Below are 19441 nucleotides of genomic sequence, written 5' to 3'. Positions count from 1 at the left end.
TTTTTTTATTTTTTTATATTGCTTTACATAGATAGATAGATAGATAGATCGATAGATAGATAGATAGATAGATAGATAGATAGATAGATAGATAGATAGATAGAGACAGACAGACACAGACAGACAGACCACTTTTAACATGCAACAGATTAATATTCAGACAAGTTCTCACCTTAAGGCGATTCTCAAGTAATTCTATTTCAAGTGCTGCTTTTTTAATGAGGAGTCTTTTCTCATCCATTTGAAGCTGTATAAGGTCCATCTCCATGTCACTTTTTCTTATTTTTTTTTGAAGATGGACCTTATACAGCTCCTTTGCTGGCAACTAAGGTGGAAAAATGTAATAAATGAGATTGTTTGGTCAGACAATAAAATTCAAATATGGACACATGGACACAAATTCTTACCCTACTTAGATTGTGTGCTGAGGCTGAAGGACCCTCATCTGTGGGCAAATTCCTAGGTATGTACTATGAAAGGACAATGACAGTTTGTTACTCTAAAGCAAAAAGGGCCCACACATCATAATGGTATGCATCATACCTAAGTGGATCTACCAGCATTGTCCACTTCTGTCACAGCAGATGTGGTCTCTTCATCGTCATCATCATCATCTTCATCCTACAAGACAAATATTCAAGTATACATTATTTGGCAAAAAAAAAAAAAAAAACCCTAAAAGTACCTGACAACAAAACACTTACAACTGTGACAGACTGTGTTCTTTCTGGAGAGTCCAATAATACAATCCGTCCATCAGTATCTATAAGAACACACAACCCGTTAAATTCTCAATATTATCAAAGAAAATAATACATCATATGCAGTTAAATAAAATAAGCCTACATAAAAAATGTATCTTGTTTAAAAAGCCTTTAAGTGACATAGTAATTTATCAGGACAAAAAATGAAAACAAATCATAGAGGTAAACTTACATGTCACCCTTGTTTCACCATCACTTGTGGTGCATAGTATGTGTGATGAACTGCCCCCTGGAATGCCAGCAACCACTGGTCGCCCTTTATTAAGGGACAGAGCCAGCTCCTCAGATGGGGTGAGGGGAGGTGGTGGTGGCCCCCCGCTAGTTAGACGGGCTTCAGTCTTCTTTCTGTTAGCTGCATGACAGAATGAATATACTAAATCCTGTTATAATAATATTTCAGTAATTGTGTAATCAAATATTACCTTTTTGCAGAATGTTTTTGTGTTTCATTTTGACTTGGCTTAAAGTTCTTGTGGCTCCGAAGGATTACACCTTATTAAATAAGAAATATACATTATTATTTCAAGCTAAAGAAATAAATGGCAGGAAAAGTAAATGCTTTCATAGTGATTTAACGTATTCAAAAGGATGTATAAGCCATACTTCATTATTTTGCATTTCAATAAAACGGGAGCCAAAACCAAATTTGTAATTTAATACACTCACGCATTTACTCTGTCCGTTATTTTTTGCCAAGCCAACTGTCTTGCTTTAGCCGATGCAGCTGTATTGCTTCTTTTTAATATTATTGGCTTAAACTCCTCATAAGCATGCATTAAAACTTCCAACTCCGCATCTGTGAAATACGCCGCTCTCTTTTTTTCGCTTTGAGTTTCCATGGTGACTCGTGAAATCGGCGATCCATTGAAAATGTCTTTATACATGCACCGTGCACGCGCATTAACTCTGGGTAACCAGTCAGAGGTTGATTAAACTAACTCTTCTCAGGTGTTTTGGAACCGACATGGTATGCCTGTTTGGGGTAAATCAACCCAGAGGTTATAGTTTATCAAATGGTAAGTTAACCAAGCTTTCTGGAATACCCCCCGGTAAGTAGTAATTATCACGTTAAAGTTAGGAGCAGTGCAAGATGCGTCCGCGCAAAACAATGCTGTCTACAAACCACGTTCATAAACTTTTTCTTAGCTCTTCAGCAGCAGCTGCCTCTAGTCCGTTTTGCTGCTAATAGTGAATAGCAAGGCCCAGTAACGCTACCAAGCTCCAGTCATGAGCCCAACACACCAGAATGGGCAGGTAGGATTGTCATTCAGAAGAACTAATAGGAAGAGCCCTGCTCAATGAAAAATGCCCTGGGATAATAATGATGACCTGATGATTCAGCAATACATTAATGAAACTGAGTGACTTGATTTGAAAGCTTTGTAAAAAGGGGGTATTTGTGTTAAGAAATAAATGTAACAAATTTAATTTAGTGTCAGAAAGCGAGCGAGGACCCAGTTGTGAAGAGATAAGCTCTTACTGTGAAACACAGGTAAACTGCTATTGTACCATAGTGTGTGAATAAGCAAACATTATCACTGAATTTTTTTTCCAGTTCAAATATCTAAATATTCTTAATTCCAAGATACATTTACTAGACAAGTGAAATGACATAAGAAATTTGTCAAAAAAAAACTAAAAATCTTTTCTTCATTTCAATGTTTGGATATTTATGAAAACTAATACTTAAAAAAAAAAAGAGATTGATACTGTCCTGTTATTTACGGTTCTAAAAAATCTTCACTGTGAAGCAAAACTTAAGCTACTGTTTTTGCACTGAATTGAAAATTATATTTTTCAAAAATACAAAGATTTATAACTTAAGGCTCTAAAGAATAGTGTACCTTATGCAGATTTATATTCTGAGGTTGGAATCACATTATTTTAATATAGTCTGTCGTGAACTAAAGTGGGCCGGTGTAAGGCATGAAACTCCAGGGCTGAAAATGAGTCTCAATCCGGCCCTGATATCCAGCATCTGCCAGGGCTTTTTAGTCCCTCATGTGCGCATATTTGGAGAAATAATGATTCATAATCACGTTTGTAAAATATCATGTGTCCCGACCTCAGCAGACTGGTGAGAGTAGGCTAAGTTACATGTTAACGTCCAGCTCACAAACCTCGCGGATGTCTGAACAGAGTTTGTGTCGGTGTCAAGGTCAGCGTTGTTGTTGTTTACATACTTTTTTGAGAAGATTTCCCAATTTTACTTTTCTTAACCGTGTAAGTAGTAACGTAACTCAAAAAAAGTCTACAAATACGTTTCTGCTGCTTATTGCTAACCATGACCAAACGAGAATGAGCGAGGGACATAATGGTGACGAAAGCACTTTAGGAATTATTAAAATAATTATTAATTCGTTTATATCTTATCCCCGGCCCATTATTTTAATCCCATTAAAACACAGTATGTTATGTCAGTCTATTTTAATTTATTTTATTTCATTTCATGTTTTAAATACAATGTAATTTTGGTGGGGGGCTGATGCTATAACGAGGGGGGTTGCAGCCCCCGCAGCACCCCCCTTCCCGCGCTACTGGGTAATGCAGCTCTGTTTATCATGTTAGATACATTTAAGTGTGTTGAAAATGATGTTATGACGTTACTCCGCGCGTTCACTTGTTCACACTGCTAAGAGTAAAGCGCTCCTGCCAAATAAAACCCGAAACCGAGGGTAGCGCAGATATGACGCGATTGACAGGCGACTCCCTCAAACGCTATGCTGACACGTCCCGGGTCCTTAGTTAAAATAGCAATTTTCTCACAATTTACAAATACTTGGTAACATTTGGGAGATTGTAGGTACTCAACTGAACAAAATATATAACACCGGCCTAGTGGTTTTTGGATATTTTACTGCAAAAATACTACATAGTGCATATTTAAAGTATATTACAAAGTTTCAAAGACACTAAAGAATTACAAAGACACTAAAGAATCATATTAACTTGTACAAAAATGGCATTATATGACCCCTTTAAGACCAATACAATAAGGATTTTTAGAAATCTGAAAAGTATGAACATGAAAAGTATGAGTATACAGCACTCAATACTTAGTTGGGGCTCCTTTTGCACTGTATTTGGGACATTTAGAAAGAAACAATGAAAGCAATCACTGTATTCTGAAGGCACATTGTTCTACTGTATTGTACAGTGAGTATTTGTTCAAATATGTTGTGTAAAGACCGTAGCTTAAAGGTTGGAAACAGGCTATTTCTCTTATTTAGAGATTTTTTTTTATTGTATGTGTGATCAATTCAGACTCAGTTTATGTAAAAATAAAGTTTATTTGAAATTACAGTGAGTTGACATACTAAGCTGAACGAGTTGTGTAAAACTGGAATAGTTAATATAATGATGCAAGATGTTGTTGCATTCTCCCTCATTTAAAGGTAATATTTGCTGTTTATTTGCACAATGGCAATATAACATAAGTGGGTCAATGACGAATAAGGTTTTTAAAAATGTAAAAAAATATAATGGAGATCTAATTAATCTTGAAATAATTTTTTTGTTTAACTAAGTGTTAACAATGAAATTATGTGGTTTTTACAATCAATTAACACTGCTTTTGACATTTTTTACAAGATGTAAAAAATGTGTCACTAAAAAAGTCATTCGGTTTAACCATGAATATATTTTAAATAATTCATTAGCAGATAATTATTCATGAACAAACCTGATTTTACATTGATGTTGAGATAGTATATAGTGTGTAATACAGAAGAAATATAAAATAACATTATCACTGGTCTCATAAATATACATTTTTATTCAACCACTCTAAACCCACCAACCTATTCAAGTAAAACATTGCACAGGGAAATGAGAAAAGGGCAAATGTAGGGGGAAAAGCCTAATCTGCTTTATATTTGTATTATTGTAGTTCCTTTTAGTGATTAAAAACAAAATTATTCAATTTAAATATTTACTATATTGGTTTTACCGAATGACCAAGGCTGGTTATACCGAATGACTATGTCTGCTACCCTTGACATTATGACTATTTAAGACAATACACAGACACAAATAGCAACAAAAGAACATTTTATTGGTAACATTTAATTGTTATTGGAACAAACATATTTAAGAAAAACTCATATTGTAATTATATTAGTAATCAAAACACTTAAATGTTTAATTGTACATGGAACAAGTGATTAAATGGTTAAACAATGAGCTGCTATACAGTCATGAATGCAACAAAAGAACATTTTATTGTTAACATTTAATTGTTATTGGAACAAACATTTAAATAAAACTCATATTATAATGATATAAGTAATTAAAACACTTAAATGTTTAATTGTACATGGAACGAGTGTTTCAATTGTTAAACGATGAGCTGCTATGCATTGATGAAAGTCATCCAGTCTCTGGAACATAATCTTGAGGACCGTGAATTTAGAGGTTCTGGCTCACTAATTTTTGCATGCACATCTTCTTTAAAGTAAAATATCTTGTCTGGTTTGGCTGGCCAGATAAAGATATTTCTCTCCCCTGACTGCTGCATGCAGTTGATCTCAATCTCATCTTCAATCACCTTGAGGACCTGGCCTACAAAATTATGGGCATCATAGGAAACAATGACGAACTTTCCCCTCAGTTCACCAAGGTTGTCCTTTTGCTGGTCCTCGGCTAAGGCCTGTCTTTCCTTCCCTGGGGCATTTTTGAAATCGACTTCCTGTGGACTGTAACACATGCACAGGAGGGGTCTACTGCAAAAGCAGGAAACTTCTCGATGATGCATTTTCCCAGCTTCTCTGGAGGTTATTTGGTGCAATTTCATTGTACCTTTAACGACAGGAAGATGGAAGGGTACAGCCTCATCGTACTTGCCAATGTCCTCAATCCAAAAGAATTTTACCTTTGAGTCACTGGCATTGAGCACACTGAAGAGCTCTTTTGGTGTCTGGATGTCTTGGCCACGGTGAACATGAGCATCAGCACATCGCTTCACAGCCCCACCAACACCATCTGGGGCCCCCTTGCCATGAGCCTTTTCAGAAAAGTTCCATGTCACTTGAGTGAAGCCCTTAAGGAATGGGATAGTGCTGGTGAGGTAGAAGTTTTTCTTGTTCCGGTATTGAGTGACTGGACCATCGCTTATAACATGTAGTTTAGCAACGGTACTGTTCAGCTCTCTTACATCATTTAAAACTGGCTCCAAGTGGGCCCATACTGCTCTCTCGTCGTGTCGGAGGGAGTCAGAAAGAGTGGCATAGGCCTGGCTTCCATGTGCTGTGTACACAACACTGGTGTGGATGGTGGCCTGCTGCCTGCTCCCGCCAAAGTGGAAAGCTTGCACCTCTGTGTTCAGCTTGCAGTTGAAATTTTCAGAAAAGTCTATGTGAATGGCCACTTCATCCTCCATTAAACTTTCCTTCAGTGCTCTACATGCCTCCACCTGGTGTATCCAGTTAAACTGGTGCCTGGCTAGTTTATCCAATGTGACATTGAACAACATTTTAAGATCTTGCAGTGAGCATGTCTCTGTCACTTTTACAAAGTGAGTGAATGTTTTTCCATCTACAGACACAGCTTCTTTCTTCCACTGCTCATAGGTCAGGATCATTTCCTCTGCCTCAGGTGTTTCAACTTCACTATAGCAGCAGTGGGAACATACTCTGTACATACAATTTTTGTTCCTTAGATCACACACTATTGCAGACAGGAGCTCTGAAATGCTTGATGTTTTGAGCATCTTCTTCTGATTCATTTTTAATATGAGAAGCCTCATATTTTCATGGTCAAAGCATGCACAAGTGTTGCGGTCCCTCGGTTTTGCCTCTGTTACCCAAAAGGGGCGGTACCTTACAAACTGTCTGTAAGACAGAGACATGTTTCCCATCTCTTTGTACTCAGCATGCAGCTCCACCAGTGGTTTTGTTAGAACACGTCGTTGTTTTTTTTCCTTTTTCTTGGTAATTGTATCTTTCTTGCCAGGTAACAGCCGGCTGTTCTCATCCCGGCAGAGAAATGCAGTCACATTAGCTTTTCTTTGAAACGCCAATTTTTTGGTACCCCTGGTGTTGCGTTTCTTATCGTTACGGGTAGTGAGTGTTCTTGCTGAAACCTTTCTGGCTCTGTCACATTGCTTTTTTGACATTGCCAATTGCTTTTTTAGTCTTACTGTCTGCTTTCTTAATTGTTCATTTTTTCTTTGCAATCTCTTGCAAATGTTTGCAAGAGAACGCACAGATCTGGGGGGAGGAAGTGAATCCCTCTGTGGACTTGAGGTAGCCAGTGGCGGTCCCATCTTTGGAGATGATACTGCTGGAGGTAAAGTATCAGGAGCAGGCTCCCTCTCTGATGCCAAAGGTGGTTCCTGTGGTACCTCATTTACTGGGATGTCAGGTGTCACATTTAAAGACTCTGGGGTCAGGTTCAGTACATTGTTTATGGTCCTCAACTTCTCTCTCTGTCTCTGTTTTGCCTTCATCCATATATGCCTCTTTTTTTCTTGATCCTTTTGACCAAGTTCATTAATTGGCAGGTGTTCTTTTTTGCCAGTGAGTTTTCTTCTTTGGTAACTAAAAACAAAAAGAAAACTATACTTAATATGACTACTACTAATACTACTACTACTAATAAGAAGAAGAAGAAGAAGAAGAAGAAGAAGAAGAAGAAGAAGAAGAATAAGAACTAGAATTTACATTTCCCAAAGTGTGAGTGGTGCTTAGAGTGGCAAAACTCAGCTCTCAAAACTGGCTAGGATGTTCTGAGTGGTTGCTAGGGAGTTGTTAGGGTGTTCTAGGTGGTTGCTATGATGTTGCTAGGAGGTTGGTAGTTATCACAGATAGTTACTATGGAGTTTTTATAGAGTTCGTAACATGATTCTGCACTTAGCTAATCACTATTAGCATGTAGCTATTAATTTGTTAGCATGTGTAGCATGATGGAGCTCCTGTTTGCTAGCATGAGTCAAAAGGACCAAAGCCTATGTCTATACAATGTTCTGAATCAGAGATATAGGTCTTGCTTAATGGTTGCTAGGGTACTCTGTTTGGTTGCTAGGGAGTGGCTTGGCAGCTGTCAATGATGATAGGCTGCTTGTCAGTATGAATGATATAAAGCAACCACAATGCTTCTATGACATTCAGATTCAAAGATATCCCTAGTTGGGTTTGGGTTGCTAGGGTGGTCAACAGTGGCTGCTAGGGCGTGGCTAGGAACTGTTGAAGTTGATTGATGATTAGCTGTTTGCTCCCCCAAGTTAAACGAGCCAACCCTCATGTTTTTATGACACTTCTATCCAAAGATGTCCCTTTTGATCTCTTTGATCAGTCTATGGGATCAGTTTCTAGGGTGCTCTAAATGGTTGCTATGGTATAATATAATAGTAATAATAATATAAATAATAAAAACAAATTATACCTCTCTCTTCTTTTGGCAAGTAGCTCTTCTTTTTTAACAGGATCAGCATTGATCCTTTCCCAATAGCGAGCTGCTTTTTCCTTATTTGATAAAGGCATCTGCAAAGGTAAAATTCAGTAAAAAATTATGTAAAAATATCCTCTGGACATTTCCTATTAATAAAATGTTGTATTTATTAATTCCAGATATGTACAAATATGATCAACATGCATTGCCGTCATTCGGTACAACCAGTAGGTCATTCGGTATAACCAGATTTTTGGTATTACCGAATGACACTTTTGGTTATACCGAATGACGAAATATACAAACAGTGCTAACAGGCTGATATCTCTCTAGCTAGCTAAACATCTAGCTATCTAGCTAGCAAAAGGACAATCAAACATTTTATATTCAGTACAAGTTTTTAAAATATTACAACATTTTCCATGTTTTGTAGCGGTTGTACCGAATGACCTGATATTTCGGGACATGCGTATGAGCAAGTGGAAACATGATTTTTTCAAATAGTTAAGGGAGAGTTACTTACTTTGCTTCACAACCGTGTGGTCCTTTGCAGGTGTCTGAATGATGTCAGATCCTGTCACATGATATTGACAGCATGACTTGATCCAAAATGGTGCCTTTATACTGGTTACTCCGAATGACATCAATGAAATTCATTTTTCCGGACATTCTTTCTCATAACAAAGCAATGACTTCTACACATAATTTCAATACCATTTTTCACTATGTTGATATATGATGATATAAAATCATGCCAGAATAAAAAATATATAATTTTATTACATTTTAAGATATTTTAATCACAAATGAAATGGCTGTATTTGCCTTTGGACGGTTAAACCGAATGACATTTTGACACTTCAAAGTCGTTAAAATACCGTTATATGTAGGAAGATATAATTAAAACTTTTTGGATTCAATAAAAGAGATTAAGTTTTACTATCTTACATACTTTGGCTTTCATATCTTTATTTTTTATTATTATTAAGGCCTTTGGACAAAAAAATGACACGTCACGTCATTGACCCAAATGCAACTGAGTGAAAATAACGTCCTGGATGTTATAAAATGGAGTCACATGCCTTTTGATGGTAAATTTCCCACTGCAGTATGTTATATGGCATGCTAGTTGATACGCTTTGTTTAGTGGATGGTTTGTAAGTCTTTAAGTCTACAGTTTCAGACAGTGATATCACACATTTACTTCAGTTCACATTGTACTTTTTACAATACATATTCTTTAGAAGCAGCTTTACAGAAAATGCATGTTTATGTTACAATTAACAGTAATCTGTTCTCAGAGGTGACTGTGTCAAAGTAATGTCGATTCACCACACTTGTACAGTTGGAAACAATGAGCACCTAAAAGCAGTTACACATTGTGAACATAGTGATTACAACATATGGAAAAATTGGCAGTTTTGTATGTTGATTTTGTTGCAGTTTCTTATAAAGATATCGGCCACTAACCCATTTTTATTTCCTTTTCAAATCCCGTTTTTACACAAATTTGCCATTTGACTGTTATCACACACTTTTAACTTCAAAATAGCAAATATAGGGTCACCTGCTAAATATAGGGTAACTCCTTTTTGAGATGTTACTTACCTGGTATTTACTTACCTGGTGAAAGCTGATAAAATAAGATGCTTAACCTCTGTAGAACTGAAGCATGACCTGAATAGGTCATATTTACAGATTATTACGAGTTTTTCCAATAAAATAACACATTTTGTGCTTTTTTTTCACAAACATTGCCGTTTAATGTAGCATACAGGTGTAATATATTCCTGGGTCAATCACACCAGTGACAGGAAGAACTGGGACCAGGAAAGGATCTTCTGATGTAGTCAAGTGAGAGACTTCTGGATCCAGAGCTGCTTTAGCCAGGATCTCTGTGACCAGGGAGGTTGATAGAAGAGCCCTGGGACTGGACCAGCCTTAGACACCAGCTCTGGCTGTGACTATGACTAGAAGCAGTGGGATGGCCTTGGCTGGGAATTTTTGACAGCCGTGGCATGAATCTGCATCTCCATCATGTTAGGAACTGCTTGGAAGCTGTTCAACTGGGACTGCTATGACAGCTGCGGGACTATAGTGGGTTCTCGGGTTGCAGCAGCAAGAACCTTCAAGCCTGGACAAGAAGTTTTGTGATCAGGGCAGCTCTGAAAAGGTACCTTGTCAAGTAACCTCTTTGGTGCCTGTGACTTGGACCTCTGTGGGGCCTCGGAAGGTTCTGCAGCAGCAGTGACATGAACCTTTATGGCCTTCACTGGCATTTCTGGAGCGGCCCTGACAGGTTTGCTGTGCTCACGGCAGCTGAGAGTGAGCTCTGTGAGAGAGTGGATGCAAGGAGCGGAACCTCTGAGCTGTCAGTGCAAGGAACTTGTGAGATGGCTTGACGGGGACCTCTGGAAAGCTGAGTGTGACTCCATTACTAAAATATGATTGGATGGTGCAGTACATAACTAACTTAACTAAAACTAAATTTGCCAGGAACCATTTGCCAAACACATCACTAGGCGAGTAGTTCTGCAAGACGCTAAAACTACTGCCTCAAGCCAAGGCGCCAGACGCAACCAATGCCTGCCAGCCCCGCAAGACGCTAAGGCTGGAGGATGGAAAGACTAACTTAAACTAAACTAACTATTTACAATATGTACACATCCCTGGACGAGTAGTTCCGCAAGACGCTAAAACTACCGCCTCAAGCCAAGGCGCCAGACGCAACCGAGGCCTGCCAGCCCCGCAAGACGCTAAGGCTGGAGGGACGGAGTGGCCACCATGTCAGCCCGCCAGACGCAAGGCTGACCCTCTTCATGACCTACAGGGGGACCTGAAAAATATTTATAAATTGTACAAGTTAGACAAAGATATTTCATAAAGTATAGAAATACAGCTTGTCATCTGTGCAGTGCATGAGGATTGACTATATGACAGTTGAAGCAGGTATTGAAAGAACGCTGATGACTATATTCAGATAATCAATCCCAACAAACAAAAAGCCAAAAACAAGAAAATGTCAATAAGTCTTCAAACTTATTTAAGTTAGACTCAGTACCTTGAACCAGTCCTGAGAGAGCATCTCCTCCAGATGAAGCCTCTGCTCTGGCTCGCTCTTCAGGCAACCCCGAATAAAACGACAGCATTCTGTGCAGAAAGATGGATATGTCTGATCATTACCTTCAACTTTAAAGGTGTCATGAACTGGCTTTTAAAAAATATATATACTGTTGTCTGAGGTTAACTAATGACATTTGTGTGTTTTTTTACATTCAAAAACATCATAATTAATAAGTAATAGGCTATTTTCTACACTGGTTTTGAGGATCTCCCCAAAATGCTGGGTTTTGATGGATGTGCTGCACTGGAGACTTGGAAGTAAACGGCTAGGATTGGACAAGATTTGCATATTTAATGAGCTTCAGCTCCGCTGTCATATCTATGTCCTTGTCAGTTCACATGAGGGAGGGATTGTTTTGAAAGCAGCAACCGAATGATTCTCTCAACCACAGGGATCGTACATGTCTTTAACAAACAAACATAATTATTTATTTTTCATTCACCCGCGATTGGACTATTATTTTTGTATTACATGTCCTGTCCGATCGGTCGATACAAGGTTGTGCGCGCGTGCCTTTCAAATGTAAGGTCAAGATAGATTGATCTATAAGAATGCAATGTTATTACATATTAAAAAACACATTTTACTCACATAAGTGTGTTGCACCATTCCTGTCAGATCCAATATAGAAAAAACAGCATTGTGTTTTAATCTCAAATGTCTGCAAATCTAGCATCGACCTGAGATTAGTTTACAAACAATTCCGCAGTGAAATGTCCTTATATTAGGATCCGAAGGAAGCTTATGCAGCGACTATGTTGGTTCTTCCACAACCAGGAATAGCGCAATATCTTGCTATTTTCTTCCGCATGTTTATTGCTATTGGCTCGCGCGAGCCGATCAGCTCCATGAGTCGGTTGGCAGGGCTACTGATTTAGACCTGCTTATTATTCTGTAGAGGCGTGTTTCACCGCACGATCATGTCAGGAGGAAGCACACGATCGTTTTCTGGGCCTGGTGTCTATAAAAGCTTTTCTTTGACTAACAAGGAAGTTTTCAGCTCTGAAACGTACAGGATATTCTTATATTACCATGACCTTTTATATATCAAAAGCTCAAGGGAAAGCTGATTTCTTAATTCATCACCCCTTTAAACTTGTCGTCTAAGCTGTAAAACTGGGGGAGATTCCTGAATTATCCATAACAACATCTTTTTAAAAAAACACAGTTATCTCTGTTTTGCATGTTTAACAGTTCCATTGTCCTTCTTTGTTGTAATTAAATTCTCACCATCTGAGAAGCCCGGCTGGAACCAGACATCGGCATCCATCAACTCGATATCGCTGCTGTCTGGGAAAAGGCTGGTAATCATAGTAAACAGCAGCACCCCCAGCGACCACACCGTTGCCTGCTTCCCATAGTACTCTCCCTTTTCAAAATACTCTGGGGGGCAGTACCTTTCTGTTCCTGGAGGACAGAGTTTGTCGTGTTTCAAAGTTTGCTTTACCACTGCATGTTTTCTTACTTTACTCTGACTGAAATGGCATTAAATTTTAGTCAACAAAAAGAATTGAGAATTTTGTTAATGCCTTGTTAATATCTTGCTATGTCTCATTTGATTAAGACATGGTGTAACTGGAAACTTGAGTTTAAATCCCTAACTATAAGTTTGAAAGATAGATACCAGAGTAGGTTTTGTAGGATGAGCTTATCAGGCGGTCCCCACAGCCGAAATCAATCAATTTGACCTCTAGTGTCTCTGTGTTGACCAGGAGGTTCTGCATCTTGACATCCCTGTGGAAGACTCCCCGGGAACAGCAGATGGCAGCAGCGTCAATCACCTGACACATTAGGTGACGCTCCAACTCCTCACTGAAGAGTCTGCCTTTATTCATCCAAAACCTTTGCATGTCCATGCAGGGCAACGGGCGCTCCAAGACCATGACGTACTTGTCAGGATGGTCCTGCCAGTCCAGCAGCTCTATGATGTGGCGACATCTGGGCCCTTGATTGGCCATGAGTGTCAGGGCCACTTCAAGAGGAACTGGTCTGTGATGGTTAGGCTAGAAGATAAAATTTAATGATAATAAGATGGAAGTGGTTTCTCAAATGAGGATTTTGAGTCTATTGCAATATTTGTGCTTTACATTCATCTATAATGTCATAAATTGAGAATAGTGATTAAGAAGAAAAGACATAGACTGCACAGTCTACTTACAAGGCTGATGTATGGGGTGTTCTTTGTCTTTGCTGTCAATTTCACAGCAACCTGAAGGCCATCTTTGCATCTGGTCCCTTCAAAGACAGAGCCGAATCCTCCTTCCCCTATCTTCTTGCCGCTGGCGTATTTCCAGCAAATGTGGTCTATTAAAAAATTATTATTACAATAATTACTATTATTTTTGTATTGTGTAATAAAGCAGTGTGCTACAGTGTTGCATATTTAGTCTAAATGTTTTTAGAACATTGTTTCTAATTCTCATATAAATAATATACTTTTAATGACTTTTAATCACATATTAATTAAAAAATGTATAGAATGTTTGTACTTTAAAAAAAACAGAAAGAAAATACTAAAAGAAATGTTGCAGCTCCATTATTTAAATTAATTACATTTATATTCCTTAAATAATATTTTTGTACGTGTTTTATTTTGGGTTATGGCAGTAAACTCACACTCGATCCTCTTGATCTCATCACGGTCCAGCTGTCTCAGCAGATGTGGTGAGATCTCACCCACTGACAGACTGGCTGGACTATCCTGATCTTGAGACAGGACGTCCTCCACTTGCTGGTCATCATCAGTAGCAGGGGAGAGTTCAGGACTACTGGAAGGAGGTTCCTGATGATCATTGTCCTCTACAGTAAGGATGACGTCCTGTAGAGAAGTCTGATCTAAACAGAGGAATATCAACCAAAAGCTTGTTTTAATAAAATAATATCAATAAAATATTCCATACACATATTATTTATTTAGGGGAAATTTGGTTACTTGACATCTTTAAAGATTAGTGTTCAAACTGTTTCATCCATTTATCACATAGAGTAAGTAGGCTAATTGATCTGCATTTTTTTTTTTTAATGCATGATTGTAATGAGGCATTTATATATTTTTGTAAATGATTAAGAGACCTTTTTATGTTTTGCTTATCATTTACCTTCAGTACAGCTCCTGGATGGGGGTTCATCAGTGTCCTCTTCCACCAAACCCTGTTCCACCTGCGCACCCTGAGCTTTGGTGGATTTGGGGCAAGAAAAACAAAAGAAAGAGGCAACCAACTTTCGAAAGGTCCTCTTCTTCTTTTTCTTCTTCTCCTTCTCCCTTCTCTCCTGCTCGCCTCCCTCACCGATACCCCCAGGCGTCTCGTCAGGACGAGGGTGGTGCTCCGCCTTGTGGTCGGTGGGTGTCAGTGGTGTACAGAGATTTCCCCAGTGCACGCACTCACCACCTCCCTTAGCGTTCTCTTTACGAGATAGTCGCTGTCCCATAATCAACACGATCAAAATGCTATCAACAACTGCAAACACACCGTAAACACTGTTGAAAACACAACTCCTTACTCGCTACAAAGTGAGCAGGTGAGTTTCGAGCTTTATAGTCTCGCGTCAACGTTCTATTTCCTGCCTAGGACAATGTAGTCATTAAAAACAATTTTTTAATGGTCAATTTTTTTTTTCATATGCCTATATTGTTTCACCATTTTTTATTTATTAATCTTTGTGTGGTTGAAAATGTATATTAGGCCTATATTATTGCATAAATTAATATTTTTTTATTGTTGTTATTAGGCCTAATATTATTATTACTACAGATTTCATTTTAAACATTTAATAGGCCTTATTATTTTTTTTTAGAGCTAGAAAGCCTAAAGACATGTTTCAGTTGTGCATTGGCTCCCAAAATATTTAGCCACATTTAAATTGGATGTAGACACTCAATGGTAAACTTGTGTGATCTTGATTTTACACATTCACTAGTTGGTTAAAAGTAAATGGCAGAATGGCTCAGAGAAGTGAAGTTAGTTTCTGAGAAAAATGAGAATCTGTTTGCAGAAAATGTAATGCCATATTAAGTGTGGCTGAACTGTCCAAATACTTTTTGAGGCCACCGCATGACATGTAAAACACAAAATTGACTCTTGTATTAATGTATTCCAGAATGTATTTACCCAAATGCCATTACAAAAAATATATCAATAGCCTATATGGAATTATAGAATGAATAAATGAATGAGTGTTTTGCAATCATATCGGTGGTCTCCCATCAACCACCACCAGTGTTAGTTATTAACCTTTTTTATTTTTTTAGTGTTTGAAACCAACATACAGCACTCTAAAAAATAATTCAGTGGCTTAGTAAATATCACAGTAATAATTAACTTTATTAACTTAATAAAATCTCTCAATATCATTTACTTGATGGTTTTAGTTAAGCATACCAAAATAATTGACTAAAAATCCAACGGTTAATTTTGTCTAAAATTAATTTGTGAAAAATTTAATACATTTGTGAAATTTATTTCAAAATATTTGAGAATGGAGAATTAAACCGATCTGTTTCAAGAACCACAAATATTACTTAATTAAAATCAAGATTATTAATATTTAACACACACTGAAGAAATTGAGTAAGTTTACTCGATTAAAACAATGCACCCCTCCCCCACCCTCTGACGCGACGACAGCTCGACGGTTGAGTGATGCGGATATTTGAATTCTCCTCAGTCACCCGAGCAGTTTCTTCTTCTCAGTCGCAGAATTGGGGCATTTCCTCTGTGAAATTCAGGTTTGTATGTTTTGCTTTATCTATATAATCATTACTGTGCTAAAAGGCATTTTATTTCATTCAAAACAACATACAGGGACAGTGTGAGTCACCTTAAGTTAACGTGGTCTTTGAAACGCCTGCTGTGTTGCTCAAACCACACAACTTTATTCCATAGACTGTAAAAAAATTTCTTCAGTGAAAAGATAATGAATATAATGAATTTGGATGATAAAATCTTATTAAAGATCTTAAAAATCTTATTACTGGGCACTGTTTGTTTATTGTCAGGTTTGGAGTCTGACGCCTCGCAGCATCTCACTTTCAGCTACGAATGAAACGCAGGACAGCGGTCTCAAGTTCAAAGTCCACCCGCAGACCGCTAACGCTAGTCCATCTCAGGCTCGAGAAACAGCGCTGATACGGTGGAAATGGGATAACAGACCGGTTGATTACACTTGAATTACTTTTAAATGTTTAATTTTTACTTCTACAATGTTTGTTACATGAGTTTAAATGTTGTAAAATAGCTGTTATTCTTTACATGTCAAAACCGTATTATATGCTGCAATGTTATTGCTGTTCTCCTTGACAATAAAGGCCATGTCATATAAGTGTGTTTGTGTGGACTGTGGAGTATTTTACAAAGGTTTAGAGGAAATTAAAGTTATACTATACAAGTTAGTAAAACTCCTAAATAAAAACAGTTCATATTAGTCATAAATATTGGTTTTTAAATGCTTTTTACCCAATTTTTCCTACTCAAATGAATTTGTTAATGTAACAAATGCAGTTCCTCAGATCTACTTAATTTTTTTACTTACATTTACTCAGTTCATATGGTGTCTATAATTGATTTCACTGCTTTAAAATTTACTCAATTTTTTTAGTGTAAAAATGTTTCACCAAAAAAAATTGAGTAAATCATAGTAAAAGTTTTTAGAGTGGTGCCGTTCATATAATAAGAATATCATCAAAAAGTTGATTTCACTAATTCCATTCTAAAAGTGAAACTTGTATATTATATTCATTCATCAATCTCCTTATGTTTTTTCCATAGACTGTAAAAAAATATGGCGGTAGTGTCCGTGACGTCACCCATAGGATTCTGATAAGCCGTCTGAAGCTTAAAGTAGTGGCGGGAAAGAAAAGAAAAAAGAAAAAGGCGGGATGTGGGGGGGTTTAGGTGGCAGATAAATGGCTATCCACCTGTAACCACGCCCTTAATTATGCTGAACTTTAAGGCTTTATATAACGTAAACGAATGAGTTATAAAAAAATTCACCCCCCTCACAATTGTCATGAAGGTCAAAATTAGCTGTATAGGCCAAAACCACAATTATTACCATTCTGTAAACATGTTTTTTTCTGCTGTAAAGTTGAGAATTTTAACATGGGGCTCAATTAGATTCTGCTCCCTTCTGGGCCAGTTGAGGAATTGCGGTTTACATTACTTCCATATTGGCTTAAAAGGGGGGGTGAAACACTCAGTTTCAGTCAATCTCATGTCAATCTTGAGTACCTATAGAGTAGTATTGCATCCTTCATATCTCCAAAAAGTCTTTAGTTTTATTATATTTATAAAAGAAATATGGGCTGTACCGAGTCTTTCCGGAAAAAAACGAGCGCCTGGAGGCGTATCGTGTGGGTGGAGCTAAAGAATGACGATCGCGAACAAAGTGGTGACGTCCTCAAGCGTGGAGAAACTCATGGCTCAGCTAATATAGATAATGATCCAGAATCATTGGGAGGCAGAAATAAATTGAACAGGAGAAACAGCAATACAGGACGTCCGTCTGTGGTATGTACTGTATTTAGGCCTGTCAACATTTGTGTGGGTTTACTCGCAGTTTATGAGGACATGATTCGGTTTATGGACTACTGTATGTGACAAAACGGTTTTGCACATCAGACTAGTGTAACGTTATAACTTACATAGAACAACAATAGAGTCCGTTAGCGCATTTAAATGACGAAGCACGCGATCGTGTCGTTTACTGAGGTTTACTCACACGACGAGCCAACACCACAGACATTTAAAGCAGTTTTACTCACCGGCTGCTTCCAAAGCAGGACCGAACCTTTATCGCTGGGACCGCTCCATCAAAACTCTTCTTTGGTATGATTTGGTAAAGTCCTGACAGCAGTGAACGGTGGAGATCCACTTTGCGACGCGACTGAAACGATGTTGTGAAGCTTCCCGTCATTTCTGCGTTCAAATCGGGTCAAATGCAGCGCTGACTTCCCGGAATGCTGTGCTGAAGCGTTGAAGTCGCTCGACTTCACCCATAGGAATAAAGTGGAGCGCGGCGCCTGGATCGACTGGATCTGCATCTGAGCGAGTGTTTCCGGGCGTGCATATTTTCTCTTTCACTCTAGTCACGCGCGCGCGCACCCTACCGGGAGAAGAGCCCGTACGGCCCATACAATGACCTTCCGATCTATTAATGTCAAGTAGACCCATACTCGAAAAAAACTCTCCGGAAGGAGTATTTTTAACACAGAAATACTCCATCAAACGTCCAACATTAGTTTTTGAAACTTTGTCTATGTTTAGGATGGGAATCCAAGTCTTTAACAGTGTAAAAAGCTCAGTATGCATGAAACAGCATTTCACCCCCCCTTTAAAGGCAATCTTTCAATTAAATTTTATAACTAATTTTATACAGAATATTGTATGAAAATGTCAATTTAAAAAGACATACTTAAGAACACATATGTTTTACAACACCCACATGCAGAAATTAAGAAAAAAAGTGCCTGTTCTAAGCTACGCTCCAAAAACCCGCCTTTTCCCAGAGAACACGTCATATGACGCAACGACAGGCAAACATAGGCGCTGCAGCCCTGGCTCTCAGTGTGGGTTTACGTAGTCTTGAGAGGTGGAAACAGAAAATAGAGATTGTCGTTATCGTAATTATAGTTATAGTAGGTTTGAGTTGTCACAATGGTGAATTTTGTTGTCGCAATGGTGAATCAATAAAAGATCCTTGTTACAATGACTGTATTTACATGAACAGCATATTCCCATCCTAGCCGAAAGACTAACTGCTTTCATACACGTACTCCACAGTACATGCGAGCTCATTTACAGTATGTCCGTCGGAAATATTAAGAGGTGTAGTAGTATAACAGCCAACTAAGTTTGGAATTCCAGCTGTCCGGTTATGTTGTTCAGATATACGGCCCAAACGCTTGACATCTGCAGAAGCAGAATATGCGGACACCTAGGTCTAAAAGCAGTTAATGATTAAACATCAGCTAGCAATTTCTACAAAATTTCACGATAAACTATATTGTGTAGAAATGCACAGAATGTCTATCCCTATCTGACCGTCACAGATGTAAGCTATAGCCTACATCCTACAACATTCATTTAAAATCTGGGATCTAAATTAATTATTTTAAGACACATATTGCTGGCATAGATGGTGACAATCTACATGGATGCTTGAAAAACAA

The 19441-nt window shown here is 38.0% G+C and overlaps 1 protein-coding gene across 1 annotated transcript; it reads right to left on the bottom strand.

Annotated features, from left to right (window-relative positions):
- Positions 1 to 407: 407 nt before the first annotated feature.
- LOC137046221 (serine/threonine-protein kinase pim-1-like) lies at positions 408 to 14703 on the bottom strand. Its single transcript, XM_067423337.1, has 10 exons — positions 14373 to 14703; positions 13891 to 14109; positions 13433 to 13578; positions 12899 to 13277; positions 12505 to 12681; positions 11212 to 11300; positions 937 to 1116; positions 705 to 763; positions 544 to 621; positions 408 to 470 (listed from the first exon to the last, which is right to left on the bottom strand). Exons 1-7 carry the CDS (start codon positions 14701 to 14703, stop codon positions 1087 to 1089), a joined length of 1371 nt encoding a protein of 456 aa, XP_067279438.1. The 3' UTR covers positions 408 to 470; positions 544 to 621; positions 705 to 763; positions 937 to 1086.
- Positions 14704 to 19441: the final 4738 nt, after the last annotated feature.

The sequence above is a fragment of the Pseudorasbora parva genome, chromosome 18 (assembly GCF_024679245.1).
Source record: "Pseudorasbora parva isolate DD20220531a chromosome 18, ASM2467924v1, whole genome shotgun sequence".
Classification (NCBI taxonomy): Eukaryota; Metazoa; Chordata; class Actinopteri; order Cypriniformes; family Gobionidae; genus Pseudorasbora; species Pseudorasbora parva.
This window is presented reverse-complemented; position numbering and strand designations above follow the sequence as displayed.